Source organism: Sebastes umbrosus, chromosome 17 (assembly GCF_015220745.1).
Source record: "Sebastes umbrosus isolate fSebUmb1 chromosome 17, fSebUmb1.pri, whole genome shotgun sequence".
In the NCBI taxonomy this organism is placed as follows: domain Eukaryota; kingdom Metazoa; phylum Chordata; class Actinopteri; order Perciformes; family Sebastidae; genus Sebastes; species Sebastes umbrosus.
In genome coordinates, this window is record NC_051285.1 from 5,155,361 (window position 1) to 5,175,170 (window position 19,810).

The following is a 19,810-nucleotide window of genomic DNA, read 5'->3' on the forward strand; positions in this document are numbered from 1 at the left end:
CCAAGTCAGAGCATCCTTAAAGCTTGAAAAGGTAAAACATAACGTAGATGGATTGGCACAAAATTTGGATCAGACGTTCATGTTCTCATCAGAATGAATATTCATTCAGCGCCGTCATAATGTCAAAGTTTCAATTTGTCCGATACTTTGGTTTACCACCAAACAGCTGCAAAACTAATGATATTCCCATCAGCCTCAGCTGTACTTTGTGTTTGTGTGCTAATAGGCTTAAAGCTACTTATTTTAAGTTGATTTTGGCGGTTCCTGTGGACAAAAGTGGTTTCCGAGCACCAGAGTCCCTTTAGAAAACCTCTCATTTTCACTGCAGCAGGCTCTGACGGTCTGCCCCGTGTAGAGATCTGACCGATCCAGTCCAATATCGGTATCGCGCTCTGATATGACGTAATTTATGTATCGGATATCGGACTGAAGTTACCGATCCATATAAATATGTTAAAATGGTGGACAGATTTAAGAAGCAGTCACACACAGCTGTTAGCTCACCCTGATGGAGCAGCTGATGAGACCGTCTCTGTTGTGGACTTTGAGAACTCTTTCAAACAGCTGGTTTCGGGCCACTTCGTCCGTCGCCATCTGACCCTCCAGCAGGTCCACGGGCTCCGAAACACCACCCGTGAAATCCACCAGAGCATCGGCCGTGTTTCCCCCATCCAACGCCTCGTAGACGCCGTAAACCCTGACAGGAAGAGGAGGAGAGGCGGGTTATGTTTATTGGAGCTGCAACGATGTTGATTAATCAATTGTGAAAAAAAACACTTTAAATCTGGTGTTTACTAACTGCAAACTAAATGCCTAAATGTTCGATTAAGACGGGGCAGCCCTCTTCTTTTCTAAAACTAGATCTGTACATGTGTTGGCAGTGACACTAACTTGGCGTAGGCCTTCTCCACCAGGGCGCTCCAGAACTCGTTGCTGTCGTTGGAGTGGCAGTAGACCAGCTGGTTGTCCACCGTCGGTAGCCGGTCGTCAATCACCACGTCCACCCACTCACCGAAGCGCCAGAAGCGGAAGTGGAAAATCCCGGCATACGACTCTGGCTTCTCTGTGTCCCACTCCTGCTCCTTCCAGTCGGGAATGACCTGGAGGAAGAGGACGGAGGAAGAAGAGCAGAGGGCGGGTAAGCCAAACAAAGCGGTGGTCCATGGAGCATAAATAATGTCAAGGTGGAGTGGGCTGCCAGACTGAGACAGCGTACCCTCATGTCTGCTGATGCATTTAGGATTAGGGGACAAATTTATCACCTTGGCTCTCTCAGTCATAAATCCTGCTGTAATAGGACACGGGTGAGAGGTAATAACTGGAGTGTGTGTGGGTGTTTCAGCTGCCTGCGTTTGCTGTGGTCCAGTGAAACCTCTTTAACCCAGCATCCATTTTGTGAATTCTAGTTATTATTTTGACAAGAGATGAACAACAAACAACGTTAGGACGGTCCTCGACCAAACAAATTCTAAGTCGACTAACACTCAAACGATTTTGTCGACTAATCTATTCGTTGATTTAATCAACAGATCTGTAAAACTGAGTTTCTCCACAAAGAATCACATAAAAGCACCACTTTAAATCTTGTGTTTACCAGAGACGTGCTCATACGTTTCTTAGAAATAAGTCATTCAGCATGAAAAAAAAAAGGTAATCGAATAAAGAAATCTTAGTCGACTAAGACCAAAACCACCGATTAGTCGACTAAGAGGAGGCAGCCCTAAACAACATATTCACATAAAATCTGCATAAAAAATCTGCTCAAATCATAACATGACAAACTGCAGCTGTCAGTGTGTCAGTGTGATAACTTGGCTATGACTTGCCTCAAATTGCATGTGATTATCATAAAGTGGGCATGTCTGTAAAGGGGAGACTCGTGGGTACCCATAGAACCCATTTTCATTCACATATCTTGAGGTCAGAGGTCAAGGGACCCCTTTGAAAATGGCCATGACAGTTTTTCCTTGCCAAAATTTAGGGCAGGTTTGGAGTGTTACTTAGCCTCCTTCATGAAAAGCCAGTATGACATGGTTGGAATCAATGGATTCCTTAGGTTTTATAGTTACATATGATACCAGTATCTACACTATAGCTTTAAAACTGAGCCTGCTACAACCTAAAAAATCGCAAGTTGCGTTAATGTGTTAAAGAAATGAGTGGCGTTAAAACAAATTTGCGTCATTATTGCGTTAACTTTGACGGGTATCGTAGCCAACAGGTAGTGCCAGTTTTTTTTTTTTTTTTAAAACAGCTGCCTGCTGCTGCTGGAAACACACAAAGTATTTTTCTGCATTATGTCGTGTTGTGATTGCTCTTTAAAATGTATGAAATGCTGCTTCCCTGTGATCCCACTGTGACCCAGTGTAGTAACAGAGCCCCCAACCTAGAGGCAACCTGTGAAACCTCCACAAGTAGGAATACGGCATGCAATAAAAACTGCAAATGATGCAGTGAGCGACACCACTTGTGAATTAAGTGACAGTGTTCCAGCGGGTGTCCTTGGAGATGTCAAGGTGCGCGAACCGAACAGCAGTTCCTGTCAAACCTCTCTACAGGAGGTGACACTCTGCTGATGGAGAGAATCTGGCCTCTCCGGAGGAGCGGCAACAGCTCCTTTAAAAAAAGAGGAGGAGGGGGTAAGAAAAAAAAGAAAACAAAGCACTGCACCACAGAAACCTCAGAGTCATTTTGTAATCCTTCGGGAGGCAATCTCTCCTGCACTCCACCCCGCTATTGCTCGCTCTCTGACTCTGCACTGAGAGCGAAGGCTCCATCTATCTCAGCTTTCATCTGGGCCAAGTGTCGCTATGCAGCAACTGAACTCTGGTAGGTAAGTGACCTGACGACTGACCAGAAACAAGCAGAAGGCGCCTTGGCTTCCCCTGCTGTCGGTCAATACACACAACGAGGGGAACAAAGAGGCTTTCACCTCACCAACATAAAAGGGGGCTACCCTATAAAACAGCTTTGAAGTTCACATTTACATTGCTGCTCATGCAAGTCTCCAGGAGAACACTTCATGTCTGGTATTAGAGTATCTGTAGCCGAGACAAACAAATGTGTGACAAACAGCACTGAGTTCCCTGAGGGGAAACCCTGTGCTGGGGTTGCAAATGTCATTAGATCTTGTTGCCTAGCATCTCTGCTAATCTGTACTTTTGTGTAAGACCCGCCCTCTCCTATCGACGCCACACAGACATGAACACACTGCAGAGAGTACTGGACAGAGAGAGAGAAGACGCTTAGTTTCGACATAGCTGCCGATCTAATCCAGCCCTGCAGTTGGTATCGACCTCTCAGCCCGCTGCGGTGTGCCGTCCAAGCATGTCTACAGAGTTGGAGCTGCCCTTCCGGCCGGACACTCAGCTGACGGAGGTGATGCGCCTGCGGGTTCAGTCTCTGCAGCAGCGAGGCCAGAAGAGGCAGGACGGCGAGCGCCTGTTGCTGCCCAACGAGGCCGTGTACCGACTGGACTTCTCCAAACAGTCCCTCAGGTTCTCACAGTGGACGGTGCGGCTGCCCCAGACGGGCCGCCTCACCGTCACGGCCACCTCGCAGCTCTGGACGCCCGACCTCACCCACCTGATGACGCGTCAGCTGCTGGAGCCCGTCGGGACTTTCTGGAGAGAGCCGGGCGACGCCGTCGACGCGCCCGTCCAGTGCTACGAGGCCGACGCGCACGAGTTTGGCGAGAGGATCGCAGAAATGGCTAAGGTGAGGAAGGTGATGTACTTCCTTCTTGCGTTTGCAGATGGCTGCAGCTCTGAGACTGTCGACTGCTCCATCGTCTTCAAAGTGGATTGTTAAAACTAAAAACTCTTCTTCTGTGCTTGTAGTTGAGGTAGTTACTTTTAAGTGCATTTTTTTTGTACGGATGGCTCCCTCTGTGATCGAGAAAGCCTTCAATACCACATCATCTGACAACCTGTAATGACTTCTCCTCCTCCTTCTGCAACATTTACAAAAACAATATAACTTCTGTTACTGAACCTGTTGGTCATAAAAGGGTGCTTCTTTGTATCTTTGTATCCTATGATGTTTAATACAAATAAACCCAATGAATCAAACAGGTGTATCTGCGTTTTCTTAACCAACGTCTGAACACAGATCGTTCTCTGGACTTGTGTGTTGAGCATAAATGTTATTCCCCCTCTCCTCCTCGATGACAAACAGCCAGCCCTGACGGGTTTGGTAGAAACGAGTCCCATGTGAGATAATGGATAGAGACAAGTGTGCATGTGCTTGAGTATATTCCCCAGTGGACGGAGGGGGGAGGAACAGGTTCCTGCTGCCTCATCCGTCTCCGTCTTGCATGGTGACCCTGACAAACAAGAGCGAGGGGAGGCATGTGGATTTCATCTCCCTGCTTTACGCTCCAACGGGGGGATGAAACAGTAACTGTGACTGTGTGAACGAGAAGCCGCGTGTCAGATGAGGTGTGAGAGAAAAGAAAACAACTGAGATGTCAGGAGGTGTTAGACTCGCTTCTCGTTGGTAGAAAGCATGTAACTAACTTGCCACCTGAACCGTCAAAACCAAAGGCGAACGCTTGCACATTCTCAGGAGTCTCCATTACATCGATCTCGCCTCTGCAGCCTTGAATTCATAAATATAAATTATTATTCAGTGTCCTCGTTGGTGTGTGTCCTTTTGCTCACTCGTACCTGTCGCTATTTGACAGGAGAGTTAAACAAATGGACAAGCTTTGGGGGGGAATTAGCCCATCTTATTATTAAATGATAGTAAAGAAATATACTTAATATTTAAACATATACTGCATTGAGTGATTAAAAGGATCTAAGAAATGCAAAATCAGACGTTACAACAGCTCCAGAGCTACATGAAAGGCACTTTTTTGTAGGTAATTAACATGTTCAAAAGCAACACAAAATAACAATGTTTTGAAGTACCAGCACTCAGGTCTCACAGGGGAACAGTACCGGCTCCTGTGAGAGTTGGACTATTACTTGTTTTGCTTTCATAGGAAGTAAAGCTGGTGGCAAACAACACAGGAGACTGTGAACAGATGAATAATCGCTGCACAAAGGATGCTTTAACAAACAGAATTACACTATTGTTCAGATCTGACAAACTGACTTCAGATAGGAGGTCTAACTTCATCAGCTGTGGTCCAAATTTCAAATTAAAATCACTTAGATAAGGCAAATAATAAACATGTTTTTCCCATTTGGATTCCTCCATAGTCTTTTTAATTTAGAATAATCATTCATTTTCTTTAACAAGGCTGAAATTAGGGATGTCACAAGAACAACCAATAAGTTGATGCCATAATTCTGAAAACGTGACGGTACTCATTTTTCTATAGTACTGCAGGTACCGTAGGTATACGGTCAGGGCTTGAGACTAACGTCGTCCCGGGGACGATAGAAAATGTGTTTGTGTCAAAGCCAGACTTCCACCCAAAGTTCCCGGGACTTTACTTCCTTTTGAGGAATTAAAAAGGTTCCTTCAACCCATTGTTGTCTGTGTTTCCACCGCGGTCTAAAGACCCACGTCAGCTGACGTATGAAAAAGCAACGGCTGTTTTACAAGCTGTTTTTGCACGTGACTACTACAGTACGGCCGGCCCGGCCTTTGTCACATCTCTGAAAACGTTGCAAGACATTTTCCAAACAAGTTATTTGGTTTAACTGACCACATGAAGGGAATCTAAACGGTTACTTTTTCACCTGAAAACATCAAAACTTAATAAAGTGACATATTAACAGCTTTTATCCTGGCTCACAATCTCACAAGACTGACAGCCGGGTCGGTCTAAAGGCACCCTGCCGGTGGCTCTCAGATGCAGATTTTTAAATCTAAAGATTCCTAGTTCCTGGGGGAAGTTCCTGGGGGAAGTTCCTGCAGTCGAAAAGGGGCTAAAATGTCTTTCTAAACCCAAAAGAGAGGTTGAACTGGAGGACAGAGTGTTTTAAGTTTCCATATTCTTCATTATCTATATCTTTGTCTATAAATTTGTCATGCTGCATTGCCTATGTTGCAATTTTACTATGTTGTTCAATTCTGTCCGTCCGGGGAGAGAGATCCCTCCTTCGTTGCTATTCCTGAGGTTTCTTCCATTTTTTCCCTGTTAATGTTTTTTTTGGGGAGTTTTTCTAATCCGAATCGAGGGTCAAAGGACAGAAGGTATCATATGCTGTACAGATTGTTAAGCCCCTTGACGCAAATCTGTGATATTGGGATATATATAAATAAAATTGGCTTGACTTGACGGTCTCAAGCGTCATTACTCTCGGCAAGAAAGCGAATGACAAGGAGCATCCTCCTTCAAAAAAAACTAAAAGAAAATCCTCCACCAAAAACTGCAGATGTAGAAAAAAGAAGAGGGAATTAAGCAGTAAACATGCGGCTCATTGGTATGGAGTCAGATGCTGTGTTTGCACAATGAAACAGAGCTAGACAAACAGAGAGTAAACAGAGAGGAAGATACTGTGTAAGCATGCCTATATGTACTCACTCTCTCTCTGAGCAGACTGTCACAATGCAGCGTCTCGCTACAACAGGCCGAGGCATCTTGTTTCAAATCCCATTAAACCTCGGTAATCACTTTGTTTCCTCCGTCAAGATGGATGCCAAAGATCATTTCAGAATAATCCTCCTGACACGCGAAACTCCAGAGCTCACTGCACTTCAAATAATATAGTTTCTTTTTCTTTTTTTTGACAGAAGCTTGCAATAGTAGATTCATGTTTCCAATCTTCATGCAAAACTTTACATATTTATTCAAATCGATGTGCAAAAGGTTTCAAACTGCATTTACATCGCAAGTCACAGAATCTCTGAAACAGAAGCCAGATAAATGAGGTTATTTAGGGTGAATTCAAGGATCTCTAATGAACCTTTCTCTATAGTTTGCAGAGATAATGAGCGCTCCCAATTAATAGAGAAGGAATAACATGTAAGGAGATGCAACAGTGCTTCATTGAGAGCTTTCCTCATTTGGTTACAACAAACCAAACCAGCGGTGAGTTTGAAAACGATGTTTAATTGGGCTGTTGATATTTATTCAAAATTGTAACTACTGGAGGTGTTGGTGAGCGCATTTTGACTGGCTGTAGCTTCACAGTAAATGTAAAGATATGAGAGTGATATCGATCTTCTAAGTTCAAACTTGAAAGCAGCCCCTGAACACATAACAAGATAAACAACAGAATAAAGCTACCCTTTTGTGAACAATGTCAAGAGACGAGGTAAGTACACAGTATCATTATTTTATCAACATTGCCAACGTATTCAGCTTGGTAAGGAGCTATTTCTTCGATCTGCCTAGTGACCTGTATCCAGCTCTATTATTTTTTTGCCGCAATATTTGTCAACGGATGGCGTTGTTCTCTCGGACAGATGAAAAAATTAGAATTAAAAATGCTAAAATGGGTCCACAAATATACTTGAGTGGCCGTTAATATAAAGTCTATGTGTGGGAAACACTGCTTATATTTCTTATCGCTTTTACGTTTACATTTAATAACATACATTTCACAAAACAACTATTTTTATTGGGTTATGTAAGTACTGAAACATTCTTCTCGTTGCAGGTAGTTTTATTGTATAGCAGCTGAAAAGACTTTTTTAGTTTAGTTATTTATCTTTTTGCATGTGAAAGAAGGTTGTATTAAAAGTTGTTTCGTAAATTTGTATGATTAACTTTGTGCTCATTCAAAGGCAGAATAATGAAATCCTGAATGACTTTAAAACAGCTCAGTTAGTTTTCATAATGAAGATGTCTTTGTTTGGCACAAAAGGGGAATAAATAACAGCAAAAACATCGGCTGTCAGCCAAAGTTTAACAATCACTGCATCTCTATATAGAGCCTTTAAAGATAAAAACCAACACGTAACAATGCCAGCCGGTATGTAACAAAGTGCATGCTTGAAAGGGTTTTTATCTATCCAGGTATTTGTCTGTCAATCTCTCTGTCGATTCATTCATCCTCTATTCATTCATCCGTCTACATTGTCCTCTCTCCTCTGAGTCTGCCCCTTGCCAGCATTGAAAACGTCGTAGCCACTCCCCTGCTGGTTAGAGATACTAATAAAAAACACATTCACTACCGACAGAAGCCAGAACATCCATCTAGCCTTCCAGCCGGTCCGGGGAGACTCCACCAATCAGGCTTCTACTGACTGATGGAGTCTGCTGAGACCAAGGAGGCGTGTTGCTGTAATGAGTCCTCTGGTGTTTACTTCTTATCATAATGCTTCCTAATGGACACTTAAACACTAAATATGGATTAATTACAATTGAGTACATAGAAAGTTCCTTTTCAAAATGCATTATATGCACTTTGGTGCAGGAAACAATCTATTTTTGAATATCTCTCTATCAGAAATAGTCCTGATTGTAAAAGTGTCGACTCTTTTTCAAACACTTTTCTTTAAAAAGTTAGATTTTTTTCAAAGAGCTCAATCAACAGATAATTGGTTGTAGGGTGGGGTTGAGCCGTTGAGCATCCGCGGCTGACCCTCGCTCAAAGTCTGATCTGGATCGATGTATCAATTTAATGATCAACGACCCAATATATTGATAAACATCGATACATATCATCATCTTTAAGATACGCCCTTATTTTGAAATTGTCCAAAGAATCGGTATGATATCATATCATGATGAAACTTGTGATTTACACCCCTACTGGTAGGCATGCCTTTCTCACTTTGGAGAGAGCCATGCAAACGGTTTCCCGTTGCCAGACTTAATGCCAAGCTAGGCTTAATTAACACACTGACGTGAGATTGATATTGTTTTACTCGCCTCACTCTCGGAAAGAAAGCAAATAAGAGTATTTCCCAAAATTGTTCAAGTATTTCTAGCACTTTGTGTTGTGAACTTTTACTGAATCAGATGATGTGAGGCAACCCAAAGACACACCCATATGAGATTCACTAAACATTTCAGTCTGGTGCTCAGAAATACAGACAAGACAAAGAAAGAAGAAGAAATAGACAACACACATATACACATAAAAAAATAAAAACACACTTACTTTTTGCCACAGAGACTCTCTGGAGGCCAGACTGGAGCACGCCGCTACAAACCAGCAGTTCCCTAGCTGTCCCTGATGTAAATCGTGTGCGCTGATGCCATCCACAAACAGGTGAGGGTCCTCACACAGCTCCTACACTCCAAGAGACAGACACAGAATAGTTTAGTGTGTGGCAACACCAACAATTTATGCATTTTTAAAGTCAAGTTGAGGCATTAAAGCCCCCCTCCAGTGTATTTTTCCATTTCTATGATATTTCATATTTGAGTCATTTCCCGACTAAGTTGATTAGTAGCACTGTTTGCCAATTTTTGTTTTTGACAAATAACTTAATTTTGTGCTCAAATAAAAAAAAAAAAAAAGGTTGTTGCTAAAATGGGAATATGACTTATGACTATAGTAGAAGCTGCAGGAGCACTCATTTTGTTTCCTCCACCTTAGTTTAATGTGTTTATTTTCACAATGGTATTTATGTGTGTGGTGAACGGGTGCAATCAGTGCAGTGAATTACACAAAATCCCACCAGCAGAATTAATACAACACACTGACTGTCTCTCTCACTCACTCTCTTCTTTACCGTCTTCTCCTGGAGATAAGGAGGAAAGATAACGGAAAGTAGCCGATGCTGCTTTGGGGAGCACAACTTTCAGCCCAAAAGGAAACAAGAGAAAAGTCCCGTTAGAGAAATAAACAAATCTCAGTGCAGCCCGGTGCGGTGTCAGTGCTGGAGCTGAGACGAGAGCGACCGGTGCTGGTCAACGGTGCCCCTCCAATACGTCCTAAAACTGCATTTCAAATGGAAGACCTTGGCAACATGTCTATCTGTCCTCAGGTGTGCTGTGGCCGGCGTGCGGCGGTGCGGCTCCTCGGTGCAGCAGCAGCCAGATGGCCGCCTCGCCAGGAGGAGACGGTGAAGAAGAGAGCGAGTGAGAGAGAGTCGGCAAGTTGCGCTAATTCTTGACTCATTTGTGGACTGATAAACAGTAAATTCATCTAAACTGGGTTGAAAAACGATGCAATCTGGTTGCCATAATAAAGAGTTACGTCTGACTATTAACCACAACCCCATTATCTGTTTGAGAAAGAACGTTAACTAAAAAACAGGAAGTAAAACTAGCTGGAGGGGGGCTTTAAGCTTTCTATGATACCCAAGAATAGAATTGAAGATGCTCATACTAATATTGTGAGCCGAGATAATCATTTTAGGGGGGAAAAGTATAATAATAAATATAAAATATAAATGTATTCTTTGCAGGGTAAAAAGCTTCTTTGTGTACCGTCCACAATGCAAGACATAGAGGAGCTTAAATGGGTTATTGAGGCAATTTCGTGAATCAGAAAAAGACCATCTGTCCTGATGCACCCACGTATCATATTCATGATCTTCTGCCTGAGTGTGGGAGGGCTGCATGCATTTACAAAATCACATTTCCTGTGGCTGCAACGTTGAGGGCCATTTTCTGCCACAATGTGTACAGACGGACCTCTATGACGGTGAACAACATGGTGCTCAATGAGCTGCTCTCTCTGTACCGCACTCACACACCTATCCACATCCATACAAACACATACACACACACACACACACAATCAGACATCCTGTGGTTCCTGTGATAATGTGTGGGACGAATACTACAGGCTGTGGGCCGACACGAGCCATTTACAGAGAGACACGCCGTCCTCTACTCTTTTGTCTGCACACACAATAGATACACTTCAGCATAAATGTCACAAGCGAGAGAAGGTTTGCTGAAAAGTGAGGATTATGTGCACTGCCTTAAAATGAACTAAATATCTCAAAATACACAGTATAAAACGATATAAAGTACATTAAAGTTGTAAAATTATTTTTTATATATACAGTATTAAAACATTATGTACAGTACATCCTTGGTGGTTGTTTTGTTTTGTACTTATTTGGTCAAAATTGTAATTAAAGTGACAGTAGGCAGTATATTTTTGGCATCATTGGGCTAAAATTCCATAATAACCTTTCAGCATATTGTAATTCAAGTGTTCAGAGAGATAACTAGACTTCTGCTCCTCCTCATGGCTCTGTTTTCAGGGTTTAAGAAAATCTAGCCCGTGACGGGAGACTTTGACCAATCACAGGTCATTTCATTGAGTGACCAGAACTTGGCGTTCCTTCACCAGATTTCACAATGGCGGCGGCGTCACAAACTTTCTAATTTTACAGCTAAACCGTGCACTACAAGATGATTCTGAAAACATCTGAGGAGAGAAATAGGCATTAACGTAACAGAATATTGATTCATATTTATTCAGCGCGGCCTAGTTTGACCGTTTGGTCGGAGTTCGCGAGTGATTGACAGCCGGCTCTCATAGATCAGCTCTTACTGCTTGTTTTCCTCCGGTCTGTGAAATCTTGCAGATGCCGTTAGGAGCACCGGAGGACACAGAGGCACATGATTTTTTTCAGGTTACCTGTTTCATGTACTACTGTCACCATATAGCGACCGTTTTATAAAAAATCATATTTGCTCCAATCTCGCCTACTTCAGCTTTAACAGAAATGAGAAATTTAAGTTTTATAAATTTTTCTGCAGTGATAGCGCAGAAGTAAAGTTTAAAGTTAAGTGAGTTTACAGGGCTCATTACTGTGAGTTTCTTAAATGTGAATATTTTCTGGTTTCTTTACTCCTCTATGACAGTAAACTGAATACCTTTGAGTTGTGGACAAAATTTCTTGGGCTTTGGGTAAAACTGATTGCTATTTTTTTACCATTTTCTGACATTTTACACAACAACTAATCGATTAATCAAGAAAATAATCAACAGATTAATCAACAATTAGGTAAAGGCGGGACTCGTGGGTACCAGTAGAGCCCATTTTCATTCATATATTTTGAGGTCAGAGGTCAAGGGACCCCTTTGAAAATGGCCATGCCAGTTTTTCCTCGCTCAAATTTGGAGCGTTATTTAGCTTCCTTCCCGACATGCTATCATGCATGACATGTTTGTTACCAATGGATTCCTAGTTTCATATCTGTGTCTTCACTCTAGCCCTGAAACTACTAGAGCCTCTGAAAGACAGTAAAGTCAGTCGAGATCGGTTAAATAAAAAACAAACTGCCTCATATCCATCATTTCGGTGACAGCCTCATATCTGAGTTTTAATATAAAAGGTTAACACCAGCCCAGTATAAAATATAGAACGATTTAATTTTTTACTACAGCCTGCAGATCTGTGCTGGCAGTGGTCTGGGTGTGAACAGTCTGTCTGTTTCCTGCTCTCTGCTTTATGGGAGCGGCGGGTCGATGGGCACCTCGGCCATTACTCAACAGGCAGCGGAAAGCACAGCACCACTTAACAGCTCTTTATCTTTACACACTTGCAGCACTCAACTAGGGTTAGAAAAGTAAAAGAGGGGACAAAGGGGGAGAGAGAGATGGACGCACATGAGTGTTTACTCATGTAATTTACACACAGCGGACATCCGCACTGGGACTACGTGAACAACCGCCGTTTTATTAAAAACTGATATGGATTAGAGAAGTTATGTTTCATCTCCACCTAGAGAAAATCTGATATGCCAGAAAATTCAATGCCACTTGGCGAAACATTTATATGTTAGGGCTGCTTGATTATGACAACAATCATATTCACGATTATTTTGGTCAATATTAAGATTATTCAACAAGATTGACTTTGGAAACATCATGCATTTAGAAAGAACATTTTGTAGCCTGCATTTTAAAGTTAAATGCATCAATCTGGTGCACTTTGAGAGCAAAATGAAGAGGCTAGATCTATGAAGAACTGTGATTTAGTGAACAATTTAATCATAAACATATTTGTTGTATAAATATTAGGGCTGTCAATCAATCTAAATATTTAATCGCGATTAAAGCGTCAGTAGGCACAATGTTTTTGTCAAGTGTTCTGAGAGATAACTAGACTTCTGCACCTCCTCATGGCTCTGTAATCAGGCTTCAAAAAATCTAGCATGTGACAGGAGACTTTAGCCAATCAAAGGTCATTTCAGAGAGAGAGCGTTCCTATTGGCTGTGCTCCGGCTGGCGGGCGGTGCTTGGTATTTCCTCAACTGATCTCAACATGGCTGAAGAAGTTAGTGGCGCTAAAACAAATTTGCGTTAACACGTTAACTCTACTTCGTAATTGAAATTGGATTAATTGCCCAAATTTATATCCTTTGTTGACAACTGTACGGGGGGTGAATTTTTATACAACTCATCCATTGAAATTATATTAATCCTGCTTTAACCATTAACATCAGTAATGGTGCCAGCCTTGGAAAGTCGTGTGTATGTGTATAAATGCCGATCACAGCATGCACACACTATGGCGTATGTTCAAGTGTGGGAAACAAAAGCACACACACTCACAGCAAGAGGACACAACCAAGGTCAAGAATTTGCTGACTCTGCAAAGCTGATTGCTGCAAAAGCAAACTTTTAATCAGAAGCACAGGCCACTGCAGTGCTCCCTGGAGGCCTCCGGTCTCCACCAGCAGCCCCTCTCACCTTACAGAGACCAGCGCCGAAGCACTTCCTGTCCTGAAACCGGTGTCTCTACGTGTATGTGAAGCAATGTTTGGATCTCTGTCCGACCAGTGCCAGAGTTAAGATCTCTAATCACATTTTTCCCCCCCGTCCGCAACGGCATTGATTGTTGGAGTCTGAGCAGCGGCGAGGGCTCCCTGTGGTGGCCTGTCGTCCAGGGACCGGCTCAGGTGGAAGAGTAATAGAGTATCGATCCCCGCCCGGCCCTGCAGACACTGAAGTAATGTGAATATTGTGGCTGAGCACAGCCTAATCATTTACCCTGCTACTGAGAACCTTTCAACCGGCTTCATAGCCCTCTTCAGCACCATCCATCAGCCTGTGAGAGGAACCATCAGCCACGCATGCAAACACACAACCGGGCACAAGCACAAAAAGACAGAATACAAACAGTGGAATCCAGCTGCACGAATTCAAAAGATCCTTCTAGGGTCTAAACACACACACACACACACAGTTTTTCCTCATCAAAATGCATTGTGTGCATCCTTGAGGCCTAAGAAATACAACATAAAACATTTGAAAAGCTGATTTCTTTTCAACATTTTTAAGCCTGAATTGTTTACATCCAAGTTCTTCTGTGTCAATCAGGGGAAAAGTGAGATACATAGTCAGCAGGAATGTATAGGTTATATTGATAATACCAGAAATATGATATTGATAAATATGGTGATGGTAAATGTTCTTAAGATTCTGGTTTGACAAGCTTTTAATTGTTTATGACAACATTGTTTTCACCAAAGCTTCCCTAAATTTAAAATCCAAATACCTAATTGTGTCGAACTCAAGGGAGAATTTCTATTTAAGGTGACACGAGGAAAGGGATTGCTATGGGACTATTGGTGCCTTCAAATGAAACTCGTGAGCTTGTGTTTACAACACGGGAAGTCGTGTACACAATATGCTTGGCGTGAGAACACTGTTGCAAGCTAGAAAGTTGGTAACATAATGCAGGATATGCAAAGACATAACGACGAGATGAGACCGTTGGGAATATCAACATTTTCCTCAGACACATTATAGAATTACGAAGAATTACAATATATGACTAAAATTACAATATATTAACTTATTATGCACCGAAAAATTAACTTCCTTGGTCTCCGCCATTTCCGACAACGTCTACAAACACATCACAACTCGTGAACTCGGAGCTTTCAGAAACTTTCCACTTACGAGGTCGTGAATACGACAAGAGGGGGGCGTTCATATGGACTCTTCTGGTAAACATGGTAAACACAACCCCGTTGAAGGCAGCATGAAAACAGAGTCAACGGCCAACTGTGACTGAATTTAACTGATTTGACAGAAACCCCAAAGTTTATAATGACAAAAACGTCTGCCCAACATAAGCTGAAACATTCAGATGCATTAAAAGGGATAGCCTCCATGGTATAAATGGAATAGAAAATGTTCCTTTGTCTCACAGCCGTCGTATCGCCCCACCCTAGCCTGGTCGAGACATGAATAAACAATAAAAATCAGTGGAGGAGACGCAGCGAGAGGAGGAGGAGGAGGAGGAGAAGGGCAACAGGAGGAAGACAGACAGGCTGAGAGACAATGTGAGACAGACAGAGAGGAGGAACATTTTATTAGAGCCTGCTCTTTATGCTCACATGCTCTGCCACCGAGACTTCACTGCAGCCATAAATATCGCAGAGATGCATCTGAGCCTATTAAGCCTGTGAACCTTCACCCTGCCACTGAAAACACAACCTCTCTGATCGGCACATTCACATTGGGAGACAACTTGACCGTTACTGGTGGCGGGTGAATATGAAAAAACAGAGGGTAAATGTCTGGGTTTCATTAAATCAACTACAAGAACACTTCAAGAACACTGAGGTAGAACAACTTTATAAATTAACTTCACATAATTTAACAAAATAAAGAGGCCCAGTCTACACATTGCTTAGTAATTACAAATTGAGCTGAAATCTCATGTTTTTTGTGTTTTTCGAAACACAATGGGAGCTCAGCGGCAGCGGGTTTAGGGGGGACGGAGACTGCGACACAAGCTCATGGACGTTTGTGTCGTGGTTCCGCTGTTATCGATTTCCGAACCGTTACACCCCTATCCAGTGCTTAACAACACCTAGGGTGCTGCTGTGCTGAAACTAAACAAGAATGACGTAATAAACCACGCTCTGTGCAGCGCACCAATAGAAAATGGCTATTTTCAAAGGGGTCCCTTGACCTCTGACCTCAAGATATGTGAATGAAAACTCTGAGATGAACGGAGTGAAAACTCTATCTTATTACATAAAACAGATGTTGACAAACTGCAGTATTTGCAGTTGAAAAAAAGGTAATAAATCGCAATATTTATTATCACAATACTCAGCATTTTGCAAAATGTTTAAAAATGCAATAAAAAAAAATGTAAAACTGTAAAAGATTTGCGTGGCTGGTGAAGTTTTGGAGAGTTTTTGTGAACATCTTGTCATCTGTTACTCTCACATCAAGTCTAAATGGTGAGCCAGTTTTAAATCATTTAGCAGCTGCTTAATAAATTGGTATAAAAGGGTCCAATGGTTCTCCATTAATAAATCATCAAGTGTTCCAGATATGTTCCACATGAGTTAGTATACAGTGTATCTGCATGAATTCAGTCCAAAGTGAACAGAATATAGGGTTCAAAATTTTAGATGTTAAAACAAAGTGATTTATTCTCTATTTCAGGTTTTTAATCATGCGAGATGAGAAGAGGGTGAACAGAAAACATCACTGCCGTGTTTTTTGCTGGAGGAGACTGAAGACTCGGAAGTTGTATGAGATAAAAATGTAAAGTCTCTCAGGGAGCTGAGATCCACGGAGATGATTTACCAGTTTGGGTGTTTTAAGCGACCACTCGCTGCTACATATCAGAGCGCTGCTGACAGGCTTTTAAAGAGGACAACATTTTTCAGAGTCTTTTGAAGCCGACACTGAAATTGATGTCTACATTTGGATATTAATAGTAATGTACACCACAACACTTATGCAGAGTTAAAGCATAATATTTGTTGCTATTCCATCCACATTGAAATATACAGCTCTGAATATTAATAATCCCGTTAACCACTACATCATTTAAGTCCTTCAGGACGCATCCACAAACCAGCATTACTAGTGTTGACAACTACGACCTGGTGAACAATATGTTGAAATGCAGCCCAGGGTAAAGGTTCATCAAACTTGCAACATGCAAGCTACAATTTGTAACTTGACGTAATTTCCCCTTTCGCTCCCTTTCACACGTTTATCAAATCAAACATAATTTCTTGCAACCCGTGCATGAGCGTGAGAGGCCTGTAGGACTCGCAAATGTATCGGCACAATCATCTGTGAAACGTGTTGCTGCCACTGTTTACAGTCTTCTAATCGCTTATGTGAAACACACCCCAGTATCCCTAAAGATCGCTTACATATCGTACAATTATGCAGCATGAACGTTCAGTGCCAATTAGTGTTGCACGGTATAGAGATACTAGAAAAGTATCGCGATAAACCTGACGTTAAATACCCTGTTTTATTAGTACTGATTATTAATCGCACATTTATCTGTTCAAATTGTACCTTAAAGGGAGATTTGTCAAGTATTTAATACTCTTATCAACATGGGAGTGGACAAAAATGCTGCTTTATGTAAATGTATGTATATATTTATTATTGGAAATCAATTAACAACACAAAACACTGTCCATAAACCCTCACAGGTACTGCATTTAGCATACACAATATGCTCAAATCATAACAAGGCTCAAGACTTGAGTATGACTTGCCCCAAACTGCATGTGATTATCATAAAGTGGGCATTTCTGTAAAGGGGAGACTCGTGGGTACCCATAGAACCCATTTACATTCACATATCTGGAGGTCAGAGGTCAAGGGACCCCTTTGAAGTTGGCCATGCCAGTTTTTCCTCGCCAAAATTTAGCATAAGTTTGGAGCGTTATTTAACCTCCTTCCCGACATGTTAGTATGACATGGTTGGTACCAATGGATTCATCAGGTTTTTTATAGTTAAATATGATACCAGTATTTTCACTAGATTTAAAACTGAGCCCTCTACAACCTCCGAAAGATCGATTGCGCGGTAAAGAAATTAGTGGCGTTAAAATGTATTTACGTTATTATTGCGTTACTTTGACAGCCTTAATTTAAAATATTCAGTTCTAATCTGTTGCTGAATATAAAGACAACTAGGCTTACATAGGAAATGTATAACTAATATGCACAATTCATTATTTGTTTATTTATCACAAGTCAGATTGTCATCGCAATATTACAACAATATTATCGCACATCGCAGATTTTCCTCAAATCGTGCAGGCCTAAGTGCAGGCCTAATAAGAATGTTATTCTGGTGACTACAGCAAGTTTGATTTAGATGTTTTTGTAATTCAATAAAGATGAGTAGAATTCAGTTTGTGTGCTTCAATAAAAAGCTTTCAAAATGAGCCTGTTTAGGGCTCCTAACCTCCTGACATAAACCACAGTCAGTGAAGACACAAATCGTGTCCTGACGCAAATGAAAAGGAGGCTCCTCCTGCTTTTTTTTCCTCCTCTTGACTTCTTCCAGTTTTCAGTCTGCATGAGTGACATCAGCACAGACCAAAACATATAATCTGTGTGACCCAGTTTCCATGGCAATGCACGCTGGCTGTTGCTGCAGCGGCACACAGGCAGAAGGAGGTTACTCCATCCAGAGCCACAGCCTGCTGTGTGAGGGGGATAACAGTGGCAGGGGAGTCAGCTCACTAAATCCTGAGGCCCTGATATCATCTGACTGCCACTGAAACATACATACAGCACCGGCTTACACAACAAGACTCAAGAGTGGAGCAGCGACTGATGACTGCTGGCATACTGGTATTTAGTAAATTATTTAATCATAGGTAGTTGTAATTTTTTATTTGCCTGACAAACAAGATTAGTGCGTTGCATGTAGCGGTGCTGTGGTTGTAGAGCCTAACAAGCTGCTCAGCTGCAACGATAACCCGATGCACAAACAGGTTAGAGCTTTCATTTACCGCCAGCTGCAGTGTATGAGCAACACAGACAAGTTGTCCTCAGTTCACCCGTCCGGGACAGTTTGCAGCCACTATATTGAGTGCATTGCTGTGAACACATGCAGCTGAAGCTGTTGGGTAACTACCAAAAAACATCAGAAGAAGAATATCTTGTGCACCTCAGCAGTTAAAGGTCCCATATTGTAAAAAGTGAGATTTTCATGTGTTTTATATTATAAAGCAGATTTAAGTGCGATAAAAATACTGTTAAAATATATACTCAATGCTCAATATACGGAGAAATACACACAGCTCGTGTTCAGAAATTGTGCATTTGAAACAAGCCGTTAGGATTTCTGTCCATTTGTGATGTCACAAATATACAATATTTAGACCATTTCACAGTTTTAAACGTAAACATACTAAATGTGTCCCAGTTTATTTCCTGTTGCAGTGTATGTGAATGAAATTCCGTTGAAATTCACTAAAACGGAGCGTTTCAGACAGAGGGTAAATACAGGTATATTCAGACGGACAGTAGGAGGAAAATAATGTGTTTTTTAAACATTACAGCATGTAAAAATGTTCTAGTAGAAACACAAAATACAAGTATGAACCTGAAAATGAGCATAATATGGGACCTTTGAGTTCCAGTGACAGTTAAGCTAAAGCTGGGCATACACTATACGATTTTATAGATGTTGTTGTGTATTTCCTGCTCCTACTGGATGAGTAGATCGTTTGCGATATAAAGCCAAAGCTCACGATTTATGTGTTCACACTGTATGTGTAAAATAGAAAAAAAAAACACAGCCTGTTGGCCACTGAGGTCCGTCCTGGCTGTTGACAGTTGTCAATAAGGATTGGTTTGAAAGCTCTGAGGCAGGTAAAGCAGAGGTCTGTATGGGTCACGATGCTAACAAGACAGAAACGTGCTGCCTTCATCATCTGTGCCGTCCTGTCTGCTGAAACTGCTGTCGGCTAGGAAGACGTGGACAGCATGGCTTGTTCATTTTGCAGAGAGAATTGGAGGTAAGCTAGCTACGTTTTACTACTAGCTATATCTATTGTACATTGTTATCTTGATAGCTACACTCTGACGCTGCGGAATCGGTTCATGAATCTGCTTCAACTGTGACACATATATATATATATATATATATATATATATATATACTGTATATATATATGACATATTGGAGCTTTTGGGGTCTGATGATCGTCAGAAAGATCTATCAAACCATAAATATCTATCAGATTTTA

At 41.7% G+C, this 19,810-nt stretch overlaps 2 protein-coding genes across 2 annotated transcripts in view; one reads left to right on the plus strand and one right to left on the minus strand.

Moving 5' to 3' along the window:
- Positions 1–19,810, minus strand: part of capn5b (calpain 5b) — a 47,345-nt gene that overhangs the window by 14,077 nt on the left and 13,458 nt on the right. Inside the window, exons 3-5 of the mRNA XM_037748261.1 lie at positions 9,009–9,140; positions 892–1,100; positions 505–697 (exon numbers count right to left, since the gene is read on the minus strand). Of these exons, the coding sequence (XP_037604189.1) occupies positions 505–697; positions 892–1,100; positions 9,009–9,140 (534 nt within the window). The remainder of the gene's footprint in view (positions 1–504; positions 698–891; positions 1,101–9,008; positions 9,141–19,810) is intronic.
- Positions 2,119–5,105, plus strand: ompb (olfactory marker protein b). The gene has a single exon (XM_037748265.1). The coding sequence runs from the start codon at positions 3,328–3,330 to the stop codon at positions 3,808–3,810; it is 483 nt and encodes a 160-aa protein (XP_037604193.1). The 5' UTR covers positions 2,119–3,327; the 3' UTR covers positions 3,811–5,105.